General features: G+C 35.9%; 1 protein-coding gene and 1 long non-coding RNA gene across 3 annotated transcripts in view; one reads left to right on the top strand and one right to left on the bottom strand.

Annotated features, from left to right (window-relative positions):
* The window catches only part of LOC116532286, a 12,785-nt gene extending 12,187 nt beyond the window's left edge, over nt 1-598 (top strand). The window contains exon 3 of the long non-coding RNA XR_004260812.1: nt 405-598. This is a non-coding gene — a long non-coding RNA (uncharacterized LOC116532286). The remainder of the gene's footprint in view (nt 1-404) is intronic.
* A 4,784-nt stretch (nt 599-5,382) lies between these two features.
* The window catches only part of SH3BGRL (SH3 domain binding glutamate rich protein like), a 104,451-nt gene continuing 82,516 nt past the window's right edge, over nt 5,383-27,317 (bottom strand). For both annotated transcript variants that reach the window (XM_032251386.1, XM_032251387.1), the window contains 2 exons: nt 26,510-26,590; nt 5,383-6,739 (listed from right to left, as the gene is read on the bottom strand). In XM_032251386.1, coding sequence (XP_032107277.1) covers nt 6,707-6,739; nt 26,510-26,590 — 114 coding nt within the window. In that variant the 3' untranslated portion in view covers nt 5,383-6,706. The remainder of the gene's footprint in view (nt 6,740-26,509; nt 26,591-27,317) is intronic.

The following is a 27,317-nucleotide window of genomic DNA, read 5'->3' as shown; positions in this document are numbered from 1 at the left end:
GAGAGAACTAAGAAATAAAGCTGCACACTTATAACCATCTGATCTTTGACAAAGTTGACAATGACAAGTAATAGGGAAAGGAATTCCTATACAATAAACTGTGCTGGGATGACTGGCTAACTATATGCAGAAGATTGAAATTGTTCACCTTTCTTTAACCATATACAAAAATCAACTCAAGCTGGATTAGAGACTTAAACGTAAGACCTCAAACTATAAAAATCCTAGATGAACATCTAGTAAATACTTTTCTCAACATTGGCCTTGGCAAAGGTTTTATGGCTAAGTCCCAAAAAGTTATTGTAACAAAAACAAAATTGACAAGTCAGACATAATTTAACTAAAGAACTTCTGCACAGCAAAAGAAACTATCAACAAAGTAAACAGACTACAAAAAAAGAAAGAAAATATTTGCAAAATATGCAACTGACAAAGGTCTAATATCCAGAATTTATAAGGAACTGAAGCAAATCAAGAAGCAAAAACGAAATCGCCCAATTAAAAAATGGTCAAAGGACAGGAGCAGACACTTTGCAAAAGAAGACAATTTAAAGCAGTTATTAAATACATGAAAACATGCACAACACCACTAATCATCAAAGACTGGCAAATCAAAACCACAGTGAGATACTATCTCACACCAGTCAGTATCGCCATTATTAAAAAGTCTAAAAATAACAGATGCTGGCTAGGTTGTGATGAAAAGGAAATGCTTATATACTGTCGGTGGGAACATAAATTAGTTCAGCCACTATGGAAAGCCATTTTGAGATTTCTTAAACAACTTAAAACAGAACTAGTACTCGAACCAGCAATCCCATTACTGGATATATACCTAAAAGAAAATATATCATTCTACAAAAAAGATACATGTACTTGTATGTTCATTGAAGCATTATTAACTGTAGCAAAGATATGAAATTCACCTAGATGCCCTTCAACAGTAGCCTGGATTTAAGAAAATGTGATCCATATACACCCTGGAATGCTACACAGCCATAAAAATAATAAAGTCATGTCCATTGCAGAAACATGGATGCAGCTTGAGGCCATCATCCTAAGCCACTTAAGAACAAAAAAACCAAATATCACATGTTCTTACTTATAAGTGGGAGCTAAACACGGAATATACAAGGAAACAAAGATAAGAACAACAGACCCTGAGGACTACTAGGAGAGGTTATAGTTAAAAATCTAATTATTGTGTACTATACTCACTCCCTGAATGACAGGATAATTCCTACAGCAAACCCCATTAACACATATTTTACCTATGTAACAAATGGGTAAATCACATGCAGCCCCTGAACGTACTTTAAGAGTTAAAAAATAAATAAATATTTTAAGTAAAGGCAACTTAACAAACGTGGAAAAAATATATGCCAAACTAATATTTCACTTAATGGCCAAAGATTGACAGAAGTAAATAAACCAAGACCAAGACAAGGATTTATGCTCTAGAAGCTTATTTTCAACATTATAATTGAGGCTCTAAACAGGCCAATCAGGCAAGAAATGCAATATATCCAGATCAGAACGGAAGTAAACGTTTCTTACTTTGCAGATGACAGGGTTTTATATTAACATATAAAATATCTTAAAGAATCCACAAGAAAACCTATGAGAAGCAATAAACCAATTCAACAATGTTGCAAGTTGCAAAATGAAAATACAAAAATCATGTAACTACAGCAATCACGTGTGTTTATGTACACTGGATAGATATGAACAAACCAAAATTAATATTAAGAAAACAATTCTACTTATAATAGCATGAAAAAGAATAAATATTTAGAAATAAATTTAACAGAAAATGGTGAAGTATAAACTATGCAAACTAAAAATCATTGCTGAAAGAAACAAAAAAATGCAATTAAATGAAAAGACATCCCATGCTTATGAATTAAAATAGTCAATATTGTAATGATGACACTGCTTCCCATATCCAACTAAATCTTCAACAGAATCCCTATCAAAATCCCAGCTAGGTTGTTTTTGCAGATATTGACAGGCTGATCCTATGAGTCATATAGAAATGCCAAACAGAAAAAAGAATTTAAAAAGCAAGAACAAAATTGGAGGACTAACACCTCTAAATTTCAAAATATAACACACAGCTACAAAAATCAAAACTCTGTGGAACTGGAAAAGGTATACATATAGTACACTGACATACAGACCATTGAAACAGAACTGAATGCCCGGAAATATACCTTTACATGCAGCATTATTTAAAATAGACAAGTTATGGAATCAGTCTAAGTGTCCATCAATGGATGAATGGATAAAGAAAATGTAATAAATATATAAAATATATATAAGGCTGAATCGTACTCCCCCATATGTGTGTGTGTGTATATATATAACATATATATAATATATATATATGTGTGTATATATTATATATATTATAATATATATATGTGTGTGTATATATTATATATATACACACACACACACATATACAGTGGAGTACTATTCAACCTTACAAAAGAAGAAGATTCTGTATTTGCAATAACGTGGACAAATGTGGAGGACATTATGCTAAGTGAAATAAGCCAGATGTAAGAATACAAAGACCACCTTGTCTCACTTATACGTGGAATCTAAAACAATGGTGGTTACCAGAGGCTGGGTAAGGTGGAATAGGATAATGTTGGTCAAACAGTAAAAAGCTGCCTCTAGACAGTAGGAATAAAGTAAGGTTATGGATATATTTAGTTTCATTCAATCATTTCACCCTGTGTATATATACATCTATAATGTACGTTATAGATAATAGCATCACTCTGTACTTCTAGTTGTATACAATTATAATTTGTTAAAATCATTAAATTAACAAATATATAACTTCATATTTACAATTATCTTATATTTGACAAAGGTGCCAGGAAAATTTAATGGGGAAAGAATGGTCATTTCAGCAAATAATGCTTGGACACTGAGTGAATTAAAATCCCTAACCCATATCATATACAAAAAGTAACTCAAAATAGATAACAGACATAGGTGCGCAAGGTAAAACTATTAAACGAAAACACAGAAGTAAACATTTATCACCTTGGATTAGGCAATGTTTACTCCACAAAAACAAGACAGCAAAAGAAAAATATAAGTAACAAAAGAAAAAATAGATGAATTTGTCAAAATTTAAAATTTTCATACTTCAAAGCATACCTTCAAGAAAATTAAAAAACCACCCATATGATGGTAAAACATATTTTCAAACCACATGTATAATAACAGACTTGTAATCAGAATATATAAGGAACTGTTAAAATTGAACGATAAGAATACAAATAATCCAATATAAAGATGGACACAGGATCTAAAAAGACATTTCTCTAAAGGAGATATATATGTGGCCATAATCACATAAAGAGATGCTCAACGTATTTAGCCATCAGAGAAATATAGGTCACAACTACAATGAGATACCACTTTATAGCCACTAAAATGGCTGTAATCAAAAAGATATATAACAACAAGCATTGGCCAGAATTTGGAGAAATCAGAACAATACTCATACACTGCTGGTGGGAATCTAAAATAGTGAAACCATCTTGGAAAAGTCTCACAGTTCCTCAAATTGTTAAACACAGAATAATCATGTAACTCTCTTCTACATATATATCCAAAAGAAATAAAAGCAGGTGTTCAAACAAAAAAATTGTACACAGATGTTCATAGCAGCATTATGCATAACAGCCAAAAAGCAGAAACCACCCAAATGTCCATCAACTGATTAATGGGCAAATTCAATATGATTTCATCCATACAATGGAATGTTATTCAATAAAACATATGAAGTACTAATGTATGCTACAACGTCGATAAAACTCAGAAATGTGGTATCTAGAAGACACCAACCACAAAAGACCACATATTGTGTGATTCTAGTTATATAAAATGTCTAGAATAGGTAAATCCATAGAGACAGACAGTAAGTTGGTGTTTGTATAGTGTCAATGGAGTGGAGGACGCGGGGTCACTGTTATTGGGTAGAGTTTATTTGTTGGGTGATGAAACATTCTAAACTTAAACTGTAGTGATGGTTGCACAATTCTGTGAATATACTAAATACTGCATTATACTCTTTAAATGAGCAAAGTTTATGGTATGTGAATCGTATCTCAGTAAAGATGTTAAAAAGACAATTGTGTGAAAATTATTATTATAGTAACATTATAGTACTCTTTGCATAGGCTTTCAAAATTTTGTTTGCTAAGTAAAGGAAGATGATAATAGATACAGGTGAAGAGTGATGGGTGGGAGCAGAAGACTAGAAGGTTCAAATTAATCAAATGTGAACGTTTCTTAATCAGTTTTGTTGGAATTCTACAAAAGAAAATATATATGTATTTTACATTAAAAATATTAGGTCAATATCAACTTCTGAATATTTTCAGCATCCCTATCTGGGTAATAAAATCCATGTGAATCCTCCTTTTTCCTTTTGCTGAATGAATGGAATACGTGTGATGCAATCTGATTTCACCAAAATTTTCTGTATTTAAACTTTCCCAAGCAAGTAATTAACAACTTGTATTTTAAAATTCTGTTTGCCCCTACATTCAGATTCCCAAAAAGTGTTGATATTTAACAATGCAATCAACATCTAATTTGCATTGTTTGGTGAAAATGAAAATCTTTCTTAGGGTCAAATATTCCCAAGAACAAACCAGCTAAAAAACTGAACATAACAAATGAGCACGTCTGATTTACAAACAGAAACATGCCAAATGTAATACAACAAGTAGCAAAGATTATATCATCCAGCCAAATACTGTGAAAAAAAATTTTTTAATTAAACTCATCTTAACATTCGGAATTTCACTTGCTTTTTTACATCTAAAAAACATATTTCTCAGCTGACAAAATAAAATATTTCAATTTAGGAAGGCTTAATTAAACCTTTTACTTTAAATATACATATATGTTAATTTTAAGTTATATAAACTTTGAAAAAAAAACTTTTTAAAGAATGCCGGTTTTAACACTGTTAACTTATTTGATATTAACATAAAAATTAAAATGATCACATAGAATATTGGAACTATCATCAGCAACATTTAATAAAGCTCAAAAGAAAATATTGACTAAAAAAAATTTTTTTGGCATTTTCCAGAGGGTATTACAAAGCACACTATTTTCTCTAGAGTTCTTTATATTTTTTGTGAACATAACAATGAAATATTTCATTTGATCCCATATGTATTGTGAGATTCAAAGCTCTAAAAACAAAACCTAGAGTACAAAAAACATGAATTGCAGTCAAATTGTTTTCTTTCTATTATTTTCTTTTTTTTGTATTCCCAACCCTCTAAAAAAAGATGCTACTCTTCTAAAATTACTATTATATAAACTCCAGGAACACATATGTTATGTTTCTAAAAGTACTGAGTTTATTTTAAAGCATAACATCAAGTTCGAATCTCATGAAACAAAGCCATCTCTTCATTATACGCTGATTTTGGCAAAAAGTAAGACTAGCATACAATAGTTACATATGAAAAAGTAGTTTAAAGTAAGAGGTGTTTGCTTTTAGTAATAAAGTAGTATGAAACTAAAGTACTATATAAATCTTCCGTGTTCGTTATTTAGGCCATGTTTCCTGTCCTTTTAGAAGTCTTCAGACTTAATATTTTAAAAGTTGCCCTTTTTATTTGATACTTCTACTTTTTGCTGGAATAGACGCATAGAAAAGATTCTCACTGCTTAGACTAATATACTCATACAATACATCGCTAAACTGAAATAAGAAGGTAAGATATCTTAGGAATAATAGCATTTATGATTGCAAGTTTTTTTAAAGGGGCAAAACTACTAAGATTTGTTTTAGCAAAAACTCAAAGGAAACCAATCTTGGGAAATAATCGCCAACCTACTTTATAAGAGTTATTTAAAAATCTAATCTCTTTGCTAGAGGTTGCCATTTTAAGTTTACTTGGCATCTCACTTCCATGATATACATATGCATATTTCACTGAGACAATCAACTTGGAAATATCGTTCCATCATAGCTGTTAAACAAGGAACTTGTCCACTGAATGAATCTATTGTTTTTTTTTATGTGTAGAAAGATATCTATTCTGATCACTGCAATGTGCAATAAACGCTACATTTAGAAGCTTGGAAAATCTGTGGTTCAATACGTAAAAGTTTCATCTACAAAAGAATGGGAATGTTATAATTACCATAGGAAATTACAATGTTTAACATATCATAAACATTACCTGCAAGTACTTTTTAATCACAATAATATAGCATCAGAAAGGTACATATTCTTGTTCACTAAAATTAACGAGGCAACGTAGGAGTAAGAGACAGGTTATTTTTCTCTCCCTCCCCCGCCTTTTAACATAGAGCCAGAGATACACTTAAGCTGCCATAAAAATGGCAAAAAAGGAGGGAAGGATGTTTTCTCTGTAAAAATTATTGGTGTACACAGGATGTTTTGGCAGGTAACAACGCTATGTCTATGATGTCTACTTATTAATATAATTTTATGTTAATATTCCATTCTCCTCACCATAATGCTCAAATTTTAATTTTGTATTCATTTTGAATGTTTGCATGTGAAAACACCAACTAATCTATTATTTCAACATTAAGCCTATTTATTTTGAAGCAAAGCTAATTCCGCTATTTTATAAAAGCAGTGGAGACTCATTTATCAGGATGCTTAAAGCACAGTGCTTAAGGTTCATGCTTGCTGCTTTGCTTGCACTTCTGCTTCCTGAAATGAAAAACAAACAAAACAGGTAAGTTTAAACATCACAGAGCAAACACACATGTGTATTTTAGTTAGACTACATTAGTTCTAACTACTAAGAATATACAAAAGCCCCCAGAAGGGATTTCTTAAAAAAATGCTTAACAGAAAAACTATAGAATACAAAGAGATGTCTAGAAATAGATTTACTAAAAGACTACCTAATCGTCCCTAATGATTTGAAATACCTCCATGAAAGCAAGTGATACACAGTTATAACTGATATTTTACTTTAAAATAGTCAGCTAGTTTGCTTTTGTGTGATTTTTCATGAAAATTGAGTATTCAAAAACGTGGTTACCTAAAGCTTAAAATTAGTTGAGTTTTGTTTAATTAAAGTTTAAATCATTTAGAAAATGTGCTATCCATTAAAATATTGTAGTTTTTGTGCTTTGTGATAGTACACACAATAAAAAATCAGGTTGTCTTCCTTCTCCTCTGAGAGTGAGGTACTCACCTCTAGCATAGGAACTCTGACCTATATGTGTGCTCTGGAACTCAGCGTAATACTTGACACAAAAAAAAACTTCAAGGAAAGTTTGTTGAACTAAAGATGGGTGGCAAGAGTGACTTCAGAAGAAGAAATATCAGATTTAAGTTGTAGAAATCAAGAGTGCTAGACAACATCATTCTAACCACCTGTCAATAATTCAATACTTGACAGTCTCAAGAGGACTGATACTGTTCAAATGAGTCCCAGAATTAGGTCCAAGAGAAGGGAGAAAAGCTAAAAGAGACACTAGATTTTTACCCCAAAAAGCAAAAGTAAATGAAAGGAGAAAATAAGAAACAATGCCAAAATTCACTCTTTGTATCCTTTAAAGAACAATGAAATGTACTACTGACTTGTTGATACGGTTTGGCTCTGTATCCCCACCCAAATCCCATGTCAAATTGCAGTTGCCAGCATTGGAGGAGGCACCTTGTGGGAGGATATTTAATCATGAGGGTGTTTTCTAATAGTTTAGCACCATCCCCCTACTGCTGCTTGTCTAAAACTGTGTAGAATCTCTCCCGCTCTCTCCTGCCATCATGTGAAGATGTGCTTCCTTCCCTTTGCCATGATTATAAGTTTTCTGAGGACTCCCAAGTCATGGCTCCTGTTACAGTCTTTGGAGCTGTGGGTCAATGAAACCTCTTTTTTCTTTATAAATTGTCCAGTCTCTAAAAGTTCTTTATAACAGTGTGAGAATAAATTTATATATAAAATTGGAACTCGGGTCGAAATATTACTAAAAAGATACCTGAAAATGTGGAAGCAACTTTGGGGCAGAGGTTGGAACAATTTCGAGGGCTCAGAGGAAGGTAGAAAGATGAGGAAAAATTTGGGGCTTCCTAGCGACTTGTTAAATTGTTGTGACAAAATGCTGATAGTGATAAGGACAATAAGGTCCAAGCTGGTGGGATCTCTGATGAAGATGAAGAACTTATTTGAAACTGGAGCAAAGGTCACAACTACTATGTTTCAGCAAAGAGACTGGTGTCACTGTGCCCCAGTTCAAGGCATCTGTTGAACTTTGCACTTGAGAAAGATGATATAGGGCAAGCTTGTCAACCCTGTGGTCCATGGGCTGCATGTGGCGCAGAACAGTTTTTAATGTGGCTGTATTAGTCTATTTTCATGCTGCTAATAAAGACACACCCAAGACTAGGAAGAAAAAGAGGCTTAATTGTACTTAGGGTTCCACATGGCTAGGGAAGCCTTAGAATCATGGTGGAAGGTGAAAGATACTTCTTACGTGGAGGGAGCAAGAGAAAATGAGGAAGATGCAAAAAATGGAAACCCCTGATAAAACCATCAGATATTGTGAGATTTATTCACTACCATGAGTACAGTATGGGGGGAACTACCTTCATGATTCAAATATCTCCCAACTGCCTTCATGATTCAAATATCTCCCAATGAGTCTCTCCAAAACAGGTGAAAATTATGGGAATAAAATTCAAGATGAGATTTGGGTGAGAATAAAGAGGTAAATCATATTATTCTACTCCTGGCCTCTCCAAATCTCATGTCCTCACATTTCAAAACCAATCATGCCTTACCAAAAGTCCCACAAAGTCTTAACTCAGTTTAGCATTAACCCAAAAGTCCACAGTCTGAAGTCTCATCTAAAACAAGGCAAGTCCCTTCCAACTATGAGAGTGTAAAATCAGAAGCAAGCTAATTACCTCCTGGATACAATGGTGGTACAGTTACTGGGTAAATACAGCTGTTCCAAATAGGAGAAATTGGCCAAAACAAAGGGGCTACAGGCCTAATGAAAGTCCCAAATCCAGCAGAGCAGTCAAATCTTAAAGCTCCAAAATAATCTTCTTTGACTCCATGTCTCACATCCAGGTCACACAGATGCAAAAGTGGTTTCTCATGGTTTTGGGCAGCTCTGCCCCTGTGGCTCTGGAGGGTACAGCCTCCCACCCAGCTCCTTTCATAGACTGGTGTTGAGTGTCTGCAGCTTTGCCAGGCACATGGTACAAGCTGTCAGAGGATCTACCATTCTGGGGTCTGGAAGACAGTGGCCCTCTTCTCACAACTCTACTAGGTGATGCCCCAATAGGGACTCTGTGTGGGGGCTCCAACTTCCCCTTTCACTCTGCACTACTTGAGCAGAGGTTCTCCCTGAGAGCTCGAACCCTGCAGCAAACTTCTGCTTGGACATCCAGATGTTTTCATACATCCTCTGAAATCCAGATGAAGGTTCCCAAACCTCAATTCTTGACCTCTGTGCACCCACAGGCTCAACACCATATGGAATTTGCCAATGCTGAAGCCATGGCCTGAGCTTGACCTTGGCCCCTTTTAGTCATGGCTGGGATGCAGGGCACCAAGTCCCTAGACTGCACACAGCATGGGGACACTGGGTCTGGCCCACAAAACCATTTTTTTCTCCTAGGCCTCTGGGCCTGTGATGGAAGGGGCTGCCATGAAGACTTGTGACATGCCCTGTGGACATTTTTCCCATTTTCTTAGGTATTAACATTCGGCTCCTCATTATGTATGCAAATTTCTGCAGCCAGCTTGAATTTCTCCTCAGAAAATGGGCTTTTCTTTTCTATTACATTGACAGGCTGCATATTTTCCAAACTTTTATGCTATGCATCCCTTATGAAACTGAATGCCTTTAACAACATATAAATCACCTCTTGAATGCTATACTGCTTAGAAATTTCTTGCACCAGATACCCTAAATCATCTCTCTCAAGATCAAAGTTCTACAAATCCCTAGGGCAGGGGCAAAATGCTGCTAGTCTCTTTGTTAAAATATAACAAGAGTCACCTTTGCTCCAGTTCCCAACAAGTTCTTCATTTCCAACTGAGACCACCTCAGCTGGACCTTATTGTCCATATCGCTAACAAGCTTTTGGTCAAAGCCTTCAGTGTTTAGAAAGTCTTTAGAAAATTCCAAACTTTCCCACATTTTCCTGTCTTCTGAACCCTCCAAACTGTTCCAATCTCTGCCTGTTACCCAGTTACAAAGTCACTTCCACATTTTTTTTTTTTTTGAGATAATGTCTCACTCTATCACCCAGGCTTTTGTGCAGTGGCACAATCTCAGCTTATGCAACCTCTGCCTCCCAGACTCAAGTGATCCTCCTGCCTCAGCCTCCCTGGTAGCTGGGACTACAGGCACATGTCATCATGCCAGGCTAATTTTTGTATTTTTAGTAAAGACAGGGTTTCACCATGTTGGCCAGGCTGGTCTTGAACTCCTGACCTCAAGTGATCTGCCTGTCTTGGCCTCCCTGCTGGGACTGCATACGTGAGCCACTGCACCTGGCCGCTTCCATATTTCTAAGTATTTTTTCAGCAACACCCCACTCTACTGGTAACAATTTATTGTATTAGTCCATTTTCACACTGTTGATAAAGACATACCTGAGGCTGTGAACAAAAAAGAAATGTTTAATTAGATTTATAGTTCTGCATGGCTGAGGAGGCCTCAAAATCATGGGAGGAGGAGAAAGGCACTTCTTACATGGTAGGAGAAAGAGAAAATTAAGGTGCAAAAGCAAAACCCCCTAATAAAACCATCAGATTGTGAGATGTATTCACTACCACTAGAACAGTATGGGAGAAACTATTCCCATGATTCAAATTATCTCCCTATGGGTCTCTCCCACAACATGTGAGAATTATGGGAGTACAATTCAAGATGAGATTTGGGTGTGGACACAGAGCCAAACCATTATCAGTGGTCCAACACAAAGACATAAACTTTCTTAAAACGTTATAAGACTTTTTTTGGTTTTTTTTTTTAGTTCATCATCTATCATTAGTGTCATTGTATTTTATGTGTGGCCCAAGACAATTCTTTTTTCCATCCTGGCGCAGGGAAGCCAAATGATTGGATGTTCCTGATTTAAGATATCTGGTGGAATAAATTTCTAAGCAGCGAAGTGTTCAGGATGTAGCCTGGCTGCTTCTAACAGCATAGCTCATATACATTCACAAAAAAATTGTCTGAAATTGTGACTTACATTGAAAAGGGGAGCAGAGAGTAAAAGTTTGGAAAATTTGAAACCTGACCATATGGTAGAAAATAAAAACAGATTTTCAGGAAAGAAATTCAAGCTCACTGCAGAAATTTGCATAAGTAAGGGAGCTGAATGTTAATAGCGAAGACAGTGAAGAAAATACCTCCAGGGCATTTCAGAGGCCTTCATGGCAGCCCCTACCATCAAAGACCTAGAGGTCTAGGATTAAAAACTGGTTTTGAGGTTGCACTGCTCTGTGCAACCTCAGGATATGACACTTCATGTTCCAGCCACTCCAGCTACAGCCATGACTAAAAGGGCTCAAGATGTGTGTCAGGCTGCTGCTCCAGATGATGCAAGCCACAAGCCTTGGGGGCTTCCACATGGTGTTAAGCCTGTGGGTGCACACGGGGCAAGAGTTAAGGCTTCTGAGTCTCTGCCTAGATTAAAGAAGATGTATGAAAATACCTGGATGTGCAGGCAGAAGTCTGCTGCAAGCATGGAGCCCTCATAGAGAATCTCTACTAGGGCAGTGCTGAGAGGAAGTGTGGGGTTGGGGCCCCCACACAAAGACTCCACTGGAGCAATGCCTAGTGAAGCTGTGAGAAAGGAGCCACCCTCCTCCAGGCCCCAGAAAGGTAGATCTACTCACAGCTTGCACTGCGTGCCTGGAAAAGCCACAGGCTCCCAACACCAGCCCATGAGTGCAATTGCCAAGGCTGTACACTGCAAAGCCATAAGGACAGAGCTGTCCAAGGCCTTGGGATCACATCCCTTGCATCAGTGTGCCCTGGATGTGAGACATGGAGTCAAAGAAAATTATTCATAAACTTTAAGATTTAATAATTGTCCTACTGGGTTTCAGTATTACATAGAGCCATTTTGTCAGTTTTGGCCAGTTTCTCCTTTTTGTAATGGGGCATTTACCAAACGCCTGTACCCCTATTATATCTGGGAAGTAACTAACTTGTTTTTATTTTACAGGCTCATAGGCCAAAGGGACTTACCTCATTTCAGATGAGACTTTGGACTTGGACTCCTAAGTTCATGCTGAAAGAAGTTAAGACTTTGGAGGACTGTTGAGAAGCGATGATGGTATTTTGCAATGTGAGAAGAACATGAGATTTGGCAGGGGCCAGAAGCAGAATGATATGGTTTGGCTCTGCATCCCCACCCAAATCTCATGTCCAATTGTAATTCCCAGTGTTGGAGGAGGGGCCTGGTGAGAGGTGACTGGATCATGGGGGGTGGTTTCCAATGCTTTAGAACCATCATTTTATTGCTGTTTGTCTAAAAGTGTATAGCACCTACCTCCACCCCTCCTGCCACCATGTGAAGATGTGCTTCCTTCCCCTTTGCCTTCCACCATGATTGTCAGTTTCCCGAGGCCTCCCAATCCATGCCTGCTTTACAGTCTGTGGAACTATAAGTCAATTAAACCTCTTTTCTTTATAAATTACCCAGTCTCTGGTACTTGTTTATAGCAGTACGAGAATGAACTAATACACTCACATTTGTAAATCCCTAGTCAAAAACGGAAAAGTCCCTAAGTTCTTTTGAATCTTTATCATAGTGTTTGAATGTCAAAATGAATGCATCTTAGAGTCACATTATGAATCTTGTTTCATTTTATAGAACAAGCTTTCAGGAATTTCTACACATAACTCAAAAAACACTTTATACTAAGACTCCTCAAAGACATAGCATATATAGTTGGAGAAGCAGTTGTATAATAATGCAAAAATGTCCTAACATGAAATCCTTCTTCCTCTGAGGATCTAACATTGCTACATAACCAGTATTTTGTTGTATTTTTTTTATTTTGAATTTTTGTAGGTACATAGTAGATATATATATATATTTATGGGGTACGTGACATGTTTTGATACAGGCATGCAATGCACAATAAACACATCTGGGTAAATGGGATATCCATAACTAAAGAATGTATCCTTTGTATTATAAACAACACAATTATACTCTTAGTTATTTTAAACTATACAATTAAATTATTGTTTACTATACTCCTCACATTATGCTATCAAACACTAGGTCTTATTGACTGTTTCTGTTTTTTGTGCCATTAACCATCACACTTCTCCAGAATCCTGTACTACCTTTCCCAGTCTCTGGCAACCATGTTTCTATTCTCTATATCCATGAATTTAGATCCCACAAGTAAATGAGAACATGTGGCGATTGTCTTTCTGTTCCTGGCTCATATAACTTAAAATAAATCTCCAGTTCCATCCATTTTGTTGCAAATGAGTGGATCTCATTCTTTTTTATGGCTGAATACTACTCTACTGTGTGTAAATACCATATTTTCATAACCCACTCATCTGTTCATGAACACTAAGGCTACTTCCAAATCTTGGCTATTGTGTACAGTGTGGCAACACACATGAGATTGGAGCTATCTCTTTGATATACTGATTTGCTTTCTTTGGTATATATACCCAGTAGTAGGATTGCTGAATCATATGATAGTTTTAGTTTCTTGAGGAACCTCCAAACTATTCTCCATAGTGGCTGTATTAATTTACATTCCCACCAACAGTGTATGAATGATCCCTTGTCTCTTCATCCTTACTGGCATTTATTATTGCCTGTCCTTTGGATAAAAGCCATATTAACTGGGGTGAGATCTCATTGTAGTTTTTATTTGCATTTCTTTGATGATCAGTGATGTTTAGCACCATTTCACATGTCTGTTTGCAACTTGTATGTCTTCTTTTGACAAATAATTACTCAAATCTTTTGCCTATGTTTTAACTGTTATCATTCAAATTTTTCCTATAGTTTTTTTGTTTGTTTGTTTGTTTGTTTGATTGTTTAAGGCAGTCTCACCCTGTCACCCAGGCTGAAGTGCAGTGGCACAATCTTGGCTCACTGCAACCTCCACCTCCTAGGTTCAAGTGATTCTCATGTCTCAGCTTCCTGAGAAGCTTGTCTTACAGATGTGTGCCACTACACACAGCTAATTTTTGTATTTTTAGTAGAGGCGGTTTCATTTTGTTGGTCAGGATGGTCTCAAACTCCTGGCCTCAAGTGATCTGTTGTAGCCTTCCAAAATGCTGTGATTGCAGGTGTGAGCCTCCATGCCTGGCCCCTATAGAGTGGTTTGAGTTTCTCTTATTTGCTGGTCACCAATCCCTTTTCAGATGCGTAGCTTGCAAATATTTTCTTCCATTCTTTGGGTTGTCTCTTCATTTTGTTTACTGTTTCCTTTGCTGTGAAGAAACGTTTTCGCTTGATAACGATCCCAGTTGTCCATGATTACTTTTGTTGCCTGTGCTTTGGCTACGGTATTACTCAAGAAATTTTTGCCCAGTTCAATGTCCTGGAGAGTTTCTACAGTGTTTTCTTGTAATTGTTTCAAAGTTTGAGGTCTTAGATTTAAGTTTTTATTGTGAAATGATTTTTGTATATGGCAAGAGACAGGGGTCAAGTTTCATGCTTCTGGAAATGGATATCCAGTTTTCCCAGCACCATTTATTGAAGTGACTCTCTTTTTCCCAGTGTATGTTCTTGGCATCTTTGTAAAAAATGAGTTCACTGTAGGTGTGTGGACTTGTTTCTGGGTTCTCTATTCTGTTACCTTGGTTATGTGTCTGTCTTTATGCCAATCCCATGATGTTTTGATTAGCTCTGTCTTGTGTTTTAATTTGAAGTCAGGTAATGTGATTCCTCTAGTTTTGTTCTTTTCACTTAGGAAAGCATAGGCTATTCTGGGTCTCTTATGGTTCCCTATGAATTTTAGAATTTTTTTTTCCTATTTCTGGAAAGAATATCATTGATATTTTGATATTGATTGCATTTAATCTGCAGATTGTTTTGAATGGCATAAACATTTTAACGATATTGATTCTTTCAATCCATGAACATGAAATATTTTTCAATTTTTTGTGTCCTCTTCAATTTCTTTCATCAGTGTTTTATAATTTTCATTGTAAAAATCTTTAAGATCTTTGGTGAAGTTAATACCTAGGTATTTAATTTTATTTGTAGCTAGTGTAAATGGGATTATTTTATTTGTAGCTATTGTAAATGGGTTACTTCTTATATTTCTTTTTCAGATTATTTGCTGTTGACATATAGAAATGCTACTGACTTTGTATGTTGATTTTGCATCCTGCAACTTTACTGAATTTGTTTATCAGTCCTAATAGTTTGTTGGTGGAGTCTTTAGAACTTTTTGAATACAACATCATATCATTTGCAAAAGCAGGGATAATTTGACTTCTTCATTTTGAGTTTGGACAACCTTTAGGTATTTTCCTTATCTGGCTGCTCTAGCTAAGACTTCCAGTACTACGTTAAATAACAGTAATGAAAGTGGCATCATTGTAGTGTTCCAGATCTTATAGGAAAGGCATTCAGTTTTTCCTCATTCAGCATGATATTAGCTGTAGTTCAGTCATATATGCCTTTTATTATGTTGAAGTATGTTCCTTCTGTACTTTTTTTTATGGCTTTATTTTTGAAGGGATGTTGTATTATATCAAATGCTTTTTCAGCATCAAACGAAATGATCATATCATTGTTATCCTTCATCCTGTTGTTATGATGTGTAACATTGTTTGTTTTTGTTTTTTTAAATATATTTTATTGCACTTTAGGTTCTGGGGTACATTTGTAGAACATGCAGGATTGTTGCATAGGTACATACATGGCAATGTGGTTTGCTGCCTCCATCCCTGTCACCTATATTTGTTTGATTTGTGTAAATTAAACAATCATTTTATCCCAGAAAAAATTTCCCACTTGGTCACGATGAACAATCTTTCTAATGTAATGGTGAATTATGTTTGCTAATATATTTTTGAAAAATTTTGCATCAATATTCATCAGATATATTGTCCTATAGTTTTTTTTTTTCCTTCTTTCTTACTTGCTTTCTTTCTTTTTAAATGTATCCTTGTGTGATTTTGGTACCAGGGTAATTCTGGCCTCATGAAATAAGTTTGGAAGTATTCCCTCCTCCTCTATTCATCCGAATAGTTGAGTAAAATTGGTATAAGCATTTCATTAAATGTTTGAAAAAAAATCAGCAGTAAAGCCATTGGGTTCCTGGCTTTTCTTTACTGGTAGGTATTTTGTTATGGCTTCAATCTTGTTACTTGTAATTGTTCTGCTCAGGTTTTGGATTTCTTCATGGTTCAATCTTGGTAGGTTGTATGTGTCTAGAAGTTTGTACATTTCTTCTAGATTTTCCAATTTATTGGTATATCCATATCATTGCTTGTAGTAGCCACTAATAATCCTTTGAATTTCCTGCAGCATAAGTTGTAATGCCTCCTTTTTCATCTCTGATTTTTAGTTAAATCTTCTCCTCTTTTTTTTCTTAGTCTGGCTAAAGGTTTGTCAATTTTGGTTAACTTTTCAAAATAGCAACTTTTTCTTTCATAAGTCTTTTGTATGTTTTCTTCCTTTTCATTGGTAACCAGTATTTTGAAAAAAAGTTTATTTCCCTAAAATGACATTCTATCAATCTTTCCTATAATTTGTCATAAATTCTACAGCTCTAGGTTATTATTTTTAATGGGAAAAACCACTAGCATACACATCCAAAACAAAATTCCATTTAAAATTCCTTGTAATTTATCTTTAGAATACATCATAGATATAATAAATTATTTACCTATCTAATCATATTTAATACATCAAATATGTAAATTTATCTGAACTCTTTATTAGTGCCTAAAAGCAAATTGTCAATATTTACGAAATTATGAGTCATCTAATTAACGAAAGAGATTTAGCAGCAAGTATATGATGTTCTCTCCCACCCCATTCCCAATGTAAAAATCATTCCATAAATGCACTGGTTCTAAATCAGATAATCCTGAACTAAAATTTCGGTTCTACTACTACATCATTATATATCCTTGGACAAATTACTTAAATTGTCCTCTCTAAAGTGGCTCTAAGTACATCTAGCCTACAGGGATGGTGGAAAGTTAAAATGAGATGTACCTGGGTGCCTATCTCAGTGCTTGGGCCATTGTAGGTATTCATCCTTTTTTTCCTTTTCCCCTTTCCTTTTTTTTTTTTTCCCTAGCAGCTAAAACCAACACCACAGCTAAGTTTATGAACACACAGTCTTTCTTGGAGATGCAGTCAAAATAGGATAAATTAAGTATAAATAGGATTGCTTCAAATATCATAGCAGATACAGAATCCATAGCTCCTCCCTGGAGCAGTGTAATTCAACTAAAGCTAATGAGAACATTTCTCTGACAAATATCCTCTATTCTTTCAACAGAAGTGAACATGCATTTGCCAATAGAGTCATTTTCCTTTCTGCACAAGCATCACCAAATTTTTATTTTGTAGTAAAATATCAGTTATTTTATATCTCAAAACCATCATCTCCACTTTAAAGTAAGAAAGACCAGTACTAAGAAATGTTTCATATTGACAACATTGAGTAAATAATAGTAAATAAATACATATCTTCTTTTAAACAATCAAATACACAAAAGATTACAACAATTATTTGTCTTACACAGAAGGATTTTTTGCTTTATGGACATTTGACACAGAGTACTTTTCAATATCAAGTTTGTTTTCAAAGTTTGAAGATTATAATTAACACTTCTATTCACTTTTTTATCCGTGAAGGTTTTTCCATGTATAGGATTATTTCACTTGATTATAATACCCAATGTGAAGTCATTGGGTGAAGAAGTACCAATATTTTTGAGATTCTTGATACATATTTGGCATTTTGGCACTATTACAATTTTGTTTTATTTTTGCTGATATTACAGATAAAAAATTTAACTCATTTTATCATATTTCTTTTATTACCAATTCAATTTTTCAATGTGGGTTAACTAGTTGTCTTTCTTATTTAGTATACTTTCTGCTTTAGGCCCTCTCAATCACTTTTCTGAACTCTTAGGGTGTCCTCTAATGGGGCTGCCTATTTCTAATTCCTCATTTCTCCAATATTCCACAAGCCATATAGCTGCCAAAAGTATTTTCTTAAGACATAGATTAAATTGCATCTTGTTTTTTTAACTTTTATTTTAGGCTCTAGGATATAAGTACAGGTCTATTATAAAAATGGACACAAGCTGGAAGCATTCCCCTTGAAAACCAGCACAAGACAAGGATGCCTTTTCTCACCACTCCTATTCAACACAGTATTGGAAGTCCTGGATACAGCAATCAGGCAAGAGAAATAAATCACATCTTAAAATGCGGAGATGGTTATATCATTATCTCTCCCCATTTATCATCATGGTTTTTGGACACCCAGAGGATAAAGACGAAATTACCTAACCCAGGAATCATAATCTCACCCTAACCTACATAGCCAATCTCACCTCCTAATACAGCCTCTTCTACTTAATGTGCCTTATTCTGAAGCCATGATGTACTACACTCTGCTCTGTGAACACACCATCATGTGCAGCTACATCCCAATGCAATGGCTTCTGTAGCAAATGTTTCTGTGAAAGACACCTTAGTGTCACATCAATATTTTGGAATCCCCAACAGCTTAAATATCACTCCCTCTATGAACTCTTCCCCAACCTTCTGAGTAGGAATTTATTATTTCCTCTGGACTCCTATTGCACTTTATTTACACAAATCCTATAAAATTTACCAAAAAATGCCTTTAACTATAATTACTTGCAGACTTCTTTGGTTTGTAATTATAGTATACATGTCTTTCACTAGGTTATTAGCATTTTGAATGTAGGAACTAGGCAGTACTCTCTGTAACTTGTCTTACCGTTAATATTCAGTCAATGCTTGACACTCAACAAATACTTTTTGAATGAATAATAAATGAATGAGTTAATCCGAATTTTATTGAAAAATGAGTCATCAACTGCAGAAAATAAATTATCCTTTCTTTCATACTTCCTCTAATCTTCACTGAACTCAATGACAATTTGGGTCTTATTTTTTTCCATGAGTTATTGGAATACAGGTGGTATTAGGTTACATGAGTAAGTTCTTTAGCGGTGACTTGTGAAATTTTTGAGCACCCATCACCTCAGAAGTATACACTGCACCATATTTGTAGTCTTTTATCCCTTGACCCCGTCTCACACTCCCCCCAAGTCCCCAAAGACAACTGTATCATTCTTATGCCTTTGCATACTCATAGCTTAGCTCCTACATATCAGTGAGAACATACAATGTTTGGTTTCCCATTCCTGAGTTACTTCACTTAGAATGATAGTCTCCAGTTTCATTCAGGTCACTGCAAATGCTGTTAATTCATTTCTTTTTATGGCTGCACAAGATCCCATCATATATATAAATGAAATATATATACTACAGTTTCTTTATCCACTTGTTGATTGATGAGCATTTGGGTCGGTTCCATGATTTTGCAATTGTGCATTGTACTGCTATAAACACGTGTGTCTTTTACTCTGGGTAAATACCCAGTAGTGGAACTGCTGGATCAAATGGTAGTTCTACTGTTACCTCTTTAAGGAATCTCCACACTGTTTTCCATAATAGCTGTACTAGTTTACAGTCCCACCAGCAGTGTAGAAGTGTTCCCTCTTCATTATATCCACGCCAACGTGTTTTTTAAATTTTTTGATTATGGATATTCTTGCAGAAGTAAGGTAGCATCACATTGTGGTTTTGCTCTGCATTTCCCTAATCATTAGTGATGTTGAGCATTTTTTCATATGATTATTGGCCATTTGTATATCTTCTTTTGAGAATTGTCTATTCATGTCCTTAGCCCACTTTTTGATGGACTTTCTTTCCCCTGCTTTGTTTGAGTTATTTGTAGATTCTGGATATTAGTCCTTTGTCAGCTTTATAGATTGTGCAGATTTTTCTCCTGCCCTGAGGGTTGTCTCCTTACACTGTTGATGCTTCCTTTAGCCATGAAAAACTCTTTAGTTTAATTAGGTCCCAGCTATTTATCTTTGTTTTTATTGCATTTGCTTTTGGGTTCTTGGTCATAAAATCCTTGCCTAAGCTAATGTCTAGAAGGGTTGTTTTCTGATGTTATCCTTCTATAATTTTTATAGTGTCAGGTCTTAAATTTAAATTTAAGTCTTTAAATTTAAGTCTTTAACCCATCTTGAGTTGACTTTTGTATAAGGTGAGAGATGAGGATCAATTTCATTCTCCTATATGTGGCTAGTCAATTATCCCAGCACCATTTGTTGAAAAGGGTGTGCTTTCACCACCTTATGATTTTGTTTACTTTGTTAAAGATCAGTTGGTTGTAAGTTTCCACTATGGCCTCATAGTATAGTTTGAAATCAGGTAGTGTGATACCTGCAGATTTAATTTTTTTGTTTAGTTTTGCTTTGGCTATGCGGGCTCTTTTTTGGTTTCATATGAATTTTACGATTTTTTTTTCTACTCTGTGAAGAATGATGGTGGTATTTTGATGAGACTTGCATTGAATTTGTAGGTTACTTTTGGCAGTTTGGTCATTTTCACAATATTGATTGTATCCACCCATGAGCATGAGATGTGTTTCTATTTGATTTATCTATGATTACTTTCAGCAGTGTTTTGTAGTTTTCCTTGTAGAGGTCTATTGACTCCTTGGTTATGTATATTCCTAAGTGGTTTTTATTTCTTTCTTTTGCTATTGTAAAAAGGGTTTGAGTTCTTGATTTGACTCTCTGATTGGTTACTTTTGGTGTATAGAAGAGCTACTGATTTGTGTACATTAATCTTGTATCCAGAAACTTCGCTGAATTCTTTTATCAGTTCTAGGAGTTTTCTGGAGGAGTCTTTAGGGTTTTCAAGATAAATGATCATATCATCAGCAAACAGTGACAAGTGACTTCCTCTTTACCAATTTGGATGCTCTTTATTTCTTTCTTTTGTCTGATTGTGTTGGCTAAGATTTCCAGTGCTATGTTGAAGAGAATTGGTGAGAGTAGGCATCTTTGTCTTGCTCCAGTTCTCAGCAGGAATGCTTTCAACTTTTCCCCATTCAGTATTATGTTGGATGTGGGTCTGTCATTGGTGGTTTTTATTACATTAAAGTCTGCCCCTTGTATTCCTATTTTGCTGGGAGTTTTAATCATAAAGTAATGCTGGATTTTGTTGAATGATTTTTCCCCATCTGTTGAGATGATCATGTGATTTTTTGTTTTCAATTCTGTTTATGTGGTGTATCAGCTTCATTGACTTGTGTGTATTAAACCATCCCTGCATCCTTGGTATGAAACCCATTTGATTATGGTGGATTATCTTTTTGATATGTTGTTGGATTCGGTTAGCTAGTATTTTGTTAAGTATTTTAGCATCTATGTTCATCAAGGATATTGGTCTGTAGTTTTCTTTTTTGGTTGTGTCCTTTCCTGGTTTTGGTATTAGGGTAATGCTAGCTTTACTGAATAAGTTAGGGAGGGTTCCTTCTTTCATTATCTTATGGAATAGAGCCAAAAGGATTGAGACCAATTCTTTGAATGTTTGGTAGAATTCTGCTGTGAATCCAACTGGTCCTGGAGTTTTTTTGTTGGTAATTTTTAAATTACCATTTAAATAATTGATGCTTGTTACTGGTCTTTTCAGTGTAACTTGTTCTTTCTGATTTAAGCTAGGAAAGTGGTATTTTTCCAAGAATGTATCCATCTCTTCTAGGTTTTCTAGTTTATGTGCATAGAGGTGTTCACAGTAGCCTTGAATGAATCTTTTGTATTTCAGTGGTGTCAGTTGTAATATTTCCTGTTTCATTTCTTAGTGAAGTTATTTGGATTTTCTCTCTTCTTTTCTTGGTTAATCTTGCTAATTGCCTATCAATTTTATTTATCTTTTCAAATAACCAGCTTTTGTTTCATTTATCTTTTGTTTTGCTGTTGTTTCAATTTCATTTGGTTCTGCTCTGATCTTGGTTATTTCCTTTTTTCTGCTGGGTTTGGTTTTGGTTTGTTCTTGTTTCTCTATTTCTTTGAAGTGTGACCTTAGATTGTCTGCTTTTGCTCTTTCAGATTTTTTTGTGTAGGTGTTTAGGGCTATGAACTTTCCTCTTAGCACCGCCTTTGCTGTATCCCAGAAGTTTCAATAGATTGTGTCATTATTGTCATTCAGTTCAAATAATTTTTTAATTTCTATCTTGATTTTGTTTTTTACTTAATCCTGATTCAGGAGCAGGTTAGTTAATTTCCATATATTTGCATGGTTTTGAAGGTTCCTTTTGGAGTTGATTTCCAGTTTTATTCCACAGCAGTCTCAGACTGCTTGATATAACATCAATTTTCTTAAATTTATTGAGGCTCATTTTATAGCCTGTCATAAGGCCTATCTTGAAGAAAGTTCCATGCACTGTTGAATAGAATGTGTACTCTGCAGTTTGGGGATGAAATGCTCTGTATATATCTGTTAAGTCCATTTGTTCTAAGGTATAGTTTAAATCCATTGTTTCTTTGTTGACTTTCTGTCTAGTGCTGTCAGTGGGGTATTGAATTCCCCCACTATTACTGTGTTGCTGTTTATCTTATTTCTTAGGTCTATTAGTAATGGTTTTATAAATTTGGGAGCTCCAGTGTAGGTGCATATATGTTTAAGATTGTGATATATTCCTGTTGGACAAGGCCTTTTACCATTATATAATGTCTCTTTTAACCACTGTTGCTTTAATGTTTGTTTTGTCTGATATAAGAATAGTTACCCCTACTCTCATTTGGTGTCCATTTGCATGAAATGCCTTCTTCTACCCTTTAATTTATGTGAGTCATGTGTTAGGTGAGTCTCTTGAAGGTTGGTTCGTGAGTTCTTATCCATTCTGCAGTTCTATATCTTTTAAGTGAAGCATTTAGGCCATTTATATGCAATGTTAGCATTGAAATGTGGGATACCATTGCATTCATTGTGCTCTTTGTTGCCTGTGTACTTTGTTTTTTCTTCATTGTTGTTTTTGCTTTTGCTTTTAAGCTTGTATTTTTGCTTTATTGGTCCTGTGTGATTTATGCCTTAAAGAGGTTCTGTTTGGATCTGTTTCCAGGATTTGTTTCAAAGTTTAGAGCTCCTTTTAGCAGTTCTTGTAGTGGTGGCTTGGTAAGAGCAAATTATCTCAGAATTTGTTTGTCTGAAAAGAGCTGTATCTTTCCCTCATGTATGATGCTTAGTTTCACTCAATATAAAAGTATTGACTGATAATCACTTTGTTTTGTTGGCTGAAGATAGGGCCCCAATCCCTTCTATCTTATAGGGTTCCTGCTGAAAAATCTGCAGTTAATCTGATAATGTTCTTCCTTTAGAGGTTACCTGGTACTTCTCTCTCGCAACTCTTAAGATTCTTTCCTTTGTCTTAACTTTGGATAACCTGATGACAGTGTGCCTAAGGTGAAGATGTTTCTGCAATGAATTTTCCAGGTGTTATTTGTGCTTCTTGTATTTGGATGTATAGGTCTCTAGCTAGGCCAGATAAGTTTTCCTTATTTATTTCCCCAAATATGTTTTCCAAGCTTTTAGAATTTGATTCTTCCTCAGGAACACCAATTATTCTTAGTTTTGGTCATTTAACACAATCCCAGACTTCTTGGAGGCTTTGCTCATATTTTCTTATTCTCTTTTTTTGTCTTTTTTGGATTGGGTTAATTCAAAGACCTTATCTTCCATCTCTGAATTTCTTTCTTCTACATGTTCAATTCTATTGCTGAGGCTTTCCAAAGCATTTCGTGTTTCTAAACATTTGTCCAAAGTTTCCTGAATTTTTTATTTTTTATTTTTTGTTTATTTCATTAAATATTTCTACCTTTACTTCTTGTATCATTTTTTAGATTTCCTTGCATTGGACTTTGCCTTTCTCTGGTCCCTCCCTGATTAGCTTAATAACTAACCCCCTGAATTCTTTTTCAGGTAAGTTAGGGATTTCTTCTTGGTTTAGATTCAATACTGGTGAACTAGTGTGTTTTTTCCTGATGTTGAAAGGCCTTGTTTTTTCATATTACCAGAGTTGGTTTTCTGGTTCCTTCTTATTTGGGTAGGCTCTGTCAGAGGAAAGGTCTAAGGTTGAAGGCTGTTGTTCAGATTATTTTGTCCCGGGGGTGTTCCATTGATGTAGTACTTTCCCCTTTTTTCTATAAATGTGCCTTCCTGTGAGCCAAACTGCAGTGAACGTTGTCTGTCTTCTGGGTCTAGCTACCCAGCGAGTCTACCCAGCTCTGGGCTGGTACTGGGGGTTGTCTCCACAGAGTCCTATGATGTGAACCATCTCTAGGTCTCTCAGCCATGTATACCAGTGCCTGTTCCGGTGGAGGTGGCAGAGGGTGCAATGGACTCCATGAGGGTCCTTAGCTTTGGTGGTTTAATACTCTATTTCTGTGCTGGTGGGCCAAAAATTGGTGCTTTCCAGACGGCATCAGCTGTAGTATTCTGGAGAGGGACCATCAGTGGGTGGAGCCCTAGAACTCCCAAGATTATATGCTCTTTGTCCTCCACTAGGGTGGACAGGGAAGGATCATCAGTTAGGGGCAGGGCTAGGCATGTCTGAGCTTAGACTTTCCTTGGATGGGTCTTACTGAGGCTGCTGTGAGGGATGGGGGTGAGATTCCCAGGTCACTGGAGTTTTGTACCTAGGAGGATTATGGCTGCCTCTGCTGAGTCATGCAGGTTGTCAGGGAAGTCGTGGTAAGTCGGCAGTCACATGCCTCACCCAATTCCCAGGCAAATCAAAGGGTCAGTCTTACTCCCACAGCGGCCCCCTCCAACAGCCCTGAGTCTGTTTCCAGGTGGAGGGCAAAGGGGCTTAAAAATTCACCCAAGGTTATCTGCCTCCCAGCTGTGAAAAAAAAAAAAAAAAAAAAAAAAGGGCTTTAGTTCTTCCCTTGCCTGTGAAGTCTGCAAGCAGTATTTGTGGCCTTTCCCTCGTTCTGGCCAGGAGGCCTCTCGCCCTGTTCGACTTGTTACAAAATTTGACTAGAGAATTCCTTCTTTCTGTGAAGTTTTACCCGCTGCTCCTCTGGCCACCATCCAGATGGACCCTGGTGGTGCCAGGCAGAAATGGGCTGCTTGGGGACCCAGTGAGCTCCCAGGGCCTTCCTGTTGCTTCCTCTACCCCTGTATTTCACTGGGCTCTCTAACTTGACTCAGCTCCAGGTAAAGTTGGAAACTTCTGCAAAGAGACCTTCAGCTTCTCCAGTGGGAAGGTGTGTTGGGGAGAGGAGGGTATCCCTTTTCCACTTCCACAGTTGGGGCACTAACAGAATTTGGGGTGTCTCCCGGGTCCGACAGAAGTCCGCTTCCTTGAGATGGTCAGTGGGTCCTCTCAGGATTGCTGGTTTGTTCTTGCAGTCTATCTGGGTCTAAAATTCACGACGCAAGCCTCCGGATGCTGCAATCTAGTCCTCTTACTATCTTATTTTTTTAAAAGTACCTTGCCTAACTTTTCTTATGGTTCAGATTATACAAACCCTAAAATGTAACATTTTATCCATGGGAAAAGAAATTTCATGAAGAAAACCATGTCGCAATGACATAAACACAGTACTAGTAAATTCTGTCTAGAGAAAACAGACAATTTTCACTAGAAAAATGACTTTTAAAATAGGAGACTTTTAAAAGTGGAGAAGGAATTGGAGTTTCAAGAATCTGTCTAACATAAAATTAGTTGCCAAGAGCAAAACATAGAAATGATAGAGCAAGAGACACGCATTTGATTAAGGCAGTTTGTGTGGACAAGTTTTAATATAAAAGGCAAAGGTATGTTTAAAGTTGATAGTTTTGAGACATCCCATTAGATAGACAATTTTATTGTTGCTTCCTTTTTTTGGTATTTCCTGAAAATGCTGCTACTAAAAATTTTAATTTGTGTTGGCAGGAAAAAAAGCCTCAAATTTGGCGAGCAATTTAGTGACCAGTTTTGCAATGCAGATGCTCTTAATTAACTTGAATGGATGATTCTCTCATTTGCTCTTGCAAAAAGACAATAAATGCTGCCAAGGAGATGATCATAAACTGAGATGCTTGCTGTCAATGTAGAACCATGTAGGACAGCTAAAATAATAAAGGCTTTAAAAATACTAAGCACTTATTCATGAGTAAGTCAATAAAAAATTGCTGCTGTGGGCAGTTTGATGGGGAAGTCAGTCTACCTACCTGCTAAACACATAATTTATGTATTTGGTTATGCATATCTGTCTGCCCTAATAGGGATTAGGTGCATACAGAGAAGGCACTTTTGGCTATAAAGGACTGTCTCTGACTTACTCTGAATACTTAACAAAAGTGAAAATTTTACTGATTAAAAAAGCTCAGCAGCGATAAAATGACCTATAAAGCAGGAAAAAAAGGGTATCATACCTTTGAACCAGGTGGGGCTGTCAGACCTAAGAAGGCATACACTGCATTATTTTCTCTGGCTTCAAAGAAGGCATCATAGTCCTTGATGAAAAGAAGGTAAAATTAATTAGCAATATGCAATACCAATAAAAGAAAAAAAAAAGAGATTCATTCACAATGACCTGACTGGTTGACAGACTCAGCTACCTCCTTGGGGACAGGCTAACTCCCATAAAACTAGAATTCTGGAAGGAGTAAGGTGTAAAAAAAAGGCAATGCTTCTGGATCTTATTTAATTCAGCTTGAAAAGTATGCTATACTATGGGACAAAAACTGCAGAATGATTTATTCCACATCATATCAAATTTACATCTGCCTGCAGCCTCCTCCACCATGGAAAACAGGTACCTATTTCCCAGTAAGAAGATGCTTGTTTCTGGTTAGACACTGTTCTTTGCATTCTCCATATTTCTGTTCCATTATTCATTTAAGTTGAGATTTTCTCAGAGCCCACAGACTAGATATTAGCTAGACATGCCCAGGGCCTGAAGAACAGTTGATCTGTGCTATGCTTTAAGAAAGGCAATGAGATATCCATGATACATAACAAGAAGAACAACAGCTAAGAGGTTTCAACCTGGGAAATGCAAGAGAATCTTCACATGACTAAATTTGGTTGGGATTCCTACTGTCATCTTCTAAGTCACAAGGCATTCTCCAAAAGTAACAACCTTTCCTAAGTTTGGCTGTGACGCATAATCAATAGCAAACATATTTAGAAAACATAGCCATTATCTACATCCAGCCTTTGGGTGGATACAAAGGACAA

The sequence above is a fragment of the Sapajus apella genome, unplaced genomic scaffold (assembly GCF_009761245.1).
Source record: "Sapajus apella isolate SASKATOON/1434 unplaced genomic scaffold, GSC_monkey_1.0 scaffold75, whole genome shotgun sequence".
NCBI classification, from domain to species: domain Eukaryota; kingdom Metazoa; phylum Chordata; class Mammalia; order Primates; family Cebidae; genus Sapajus; species Sapajus apella.
Note: the sequence above shows the minus strand (reverse complement) of the source record. Positions and strands in the feature narration are given on the sequence as shown.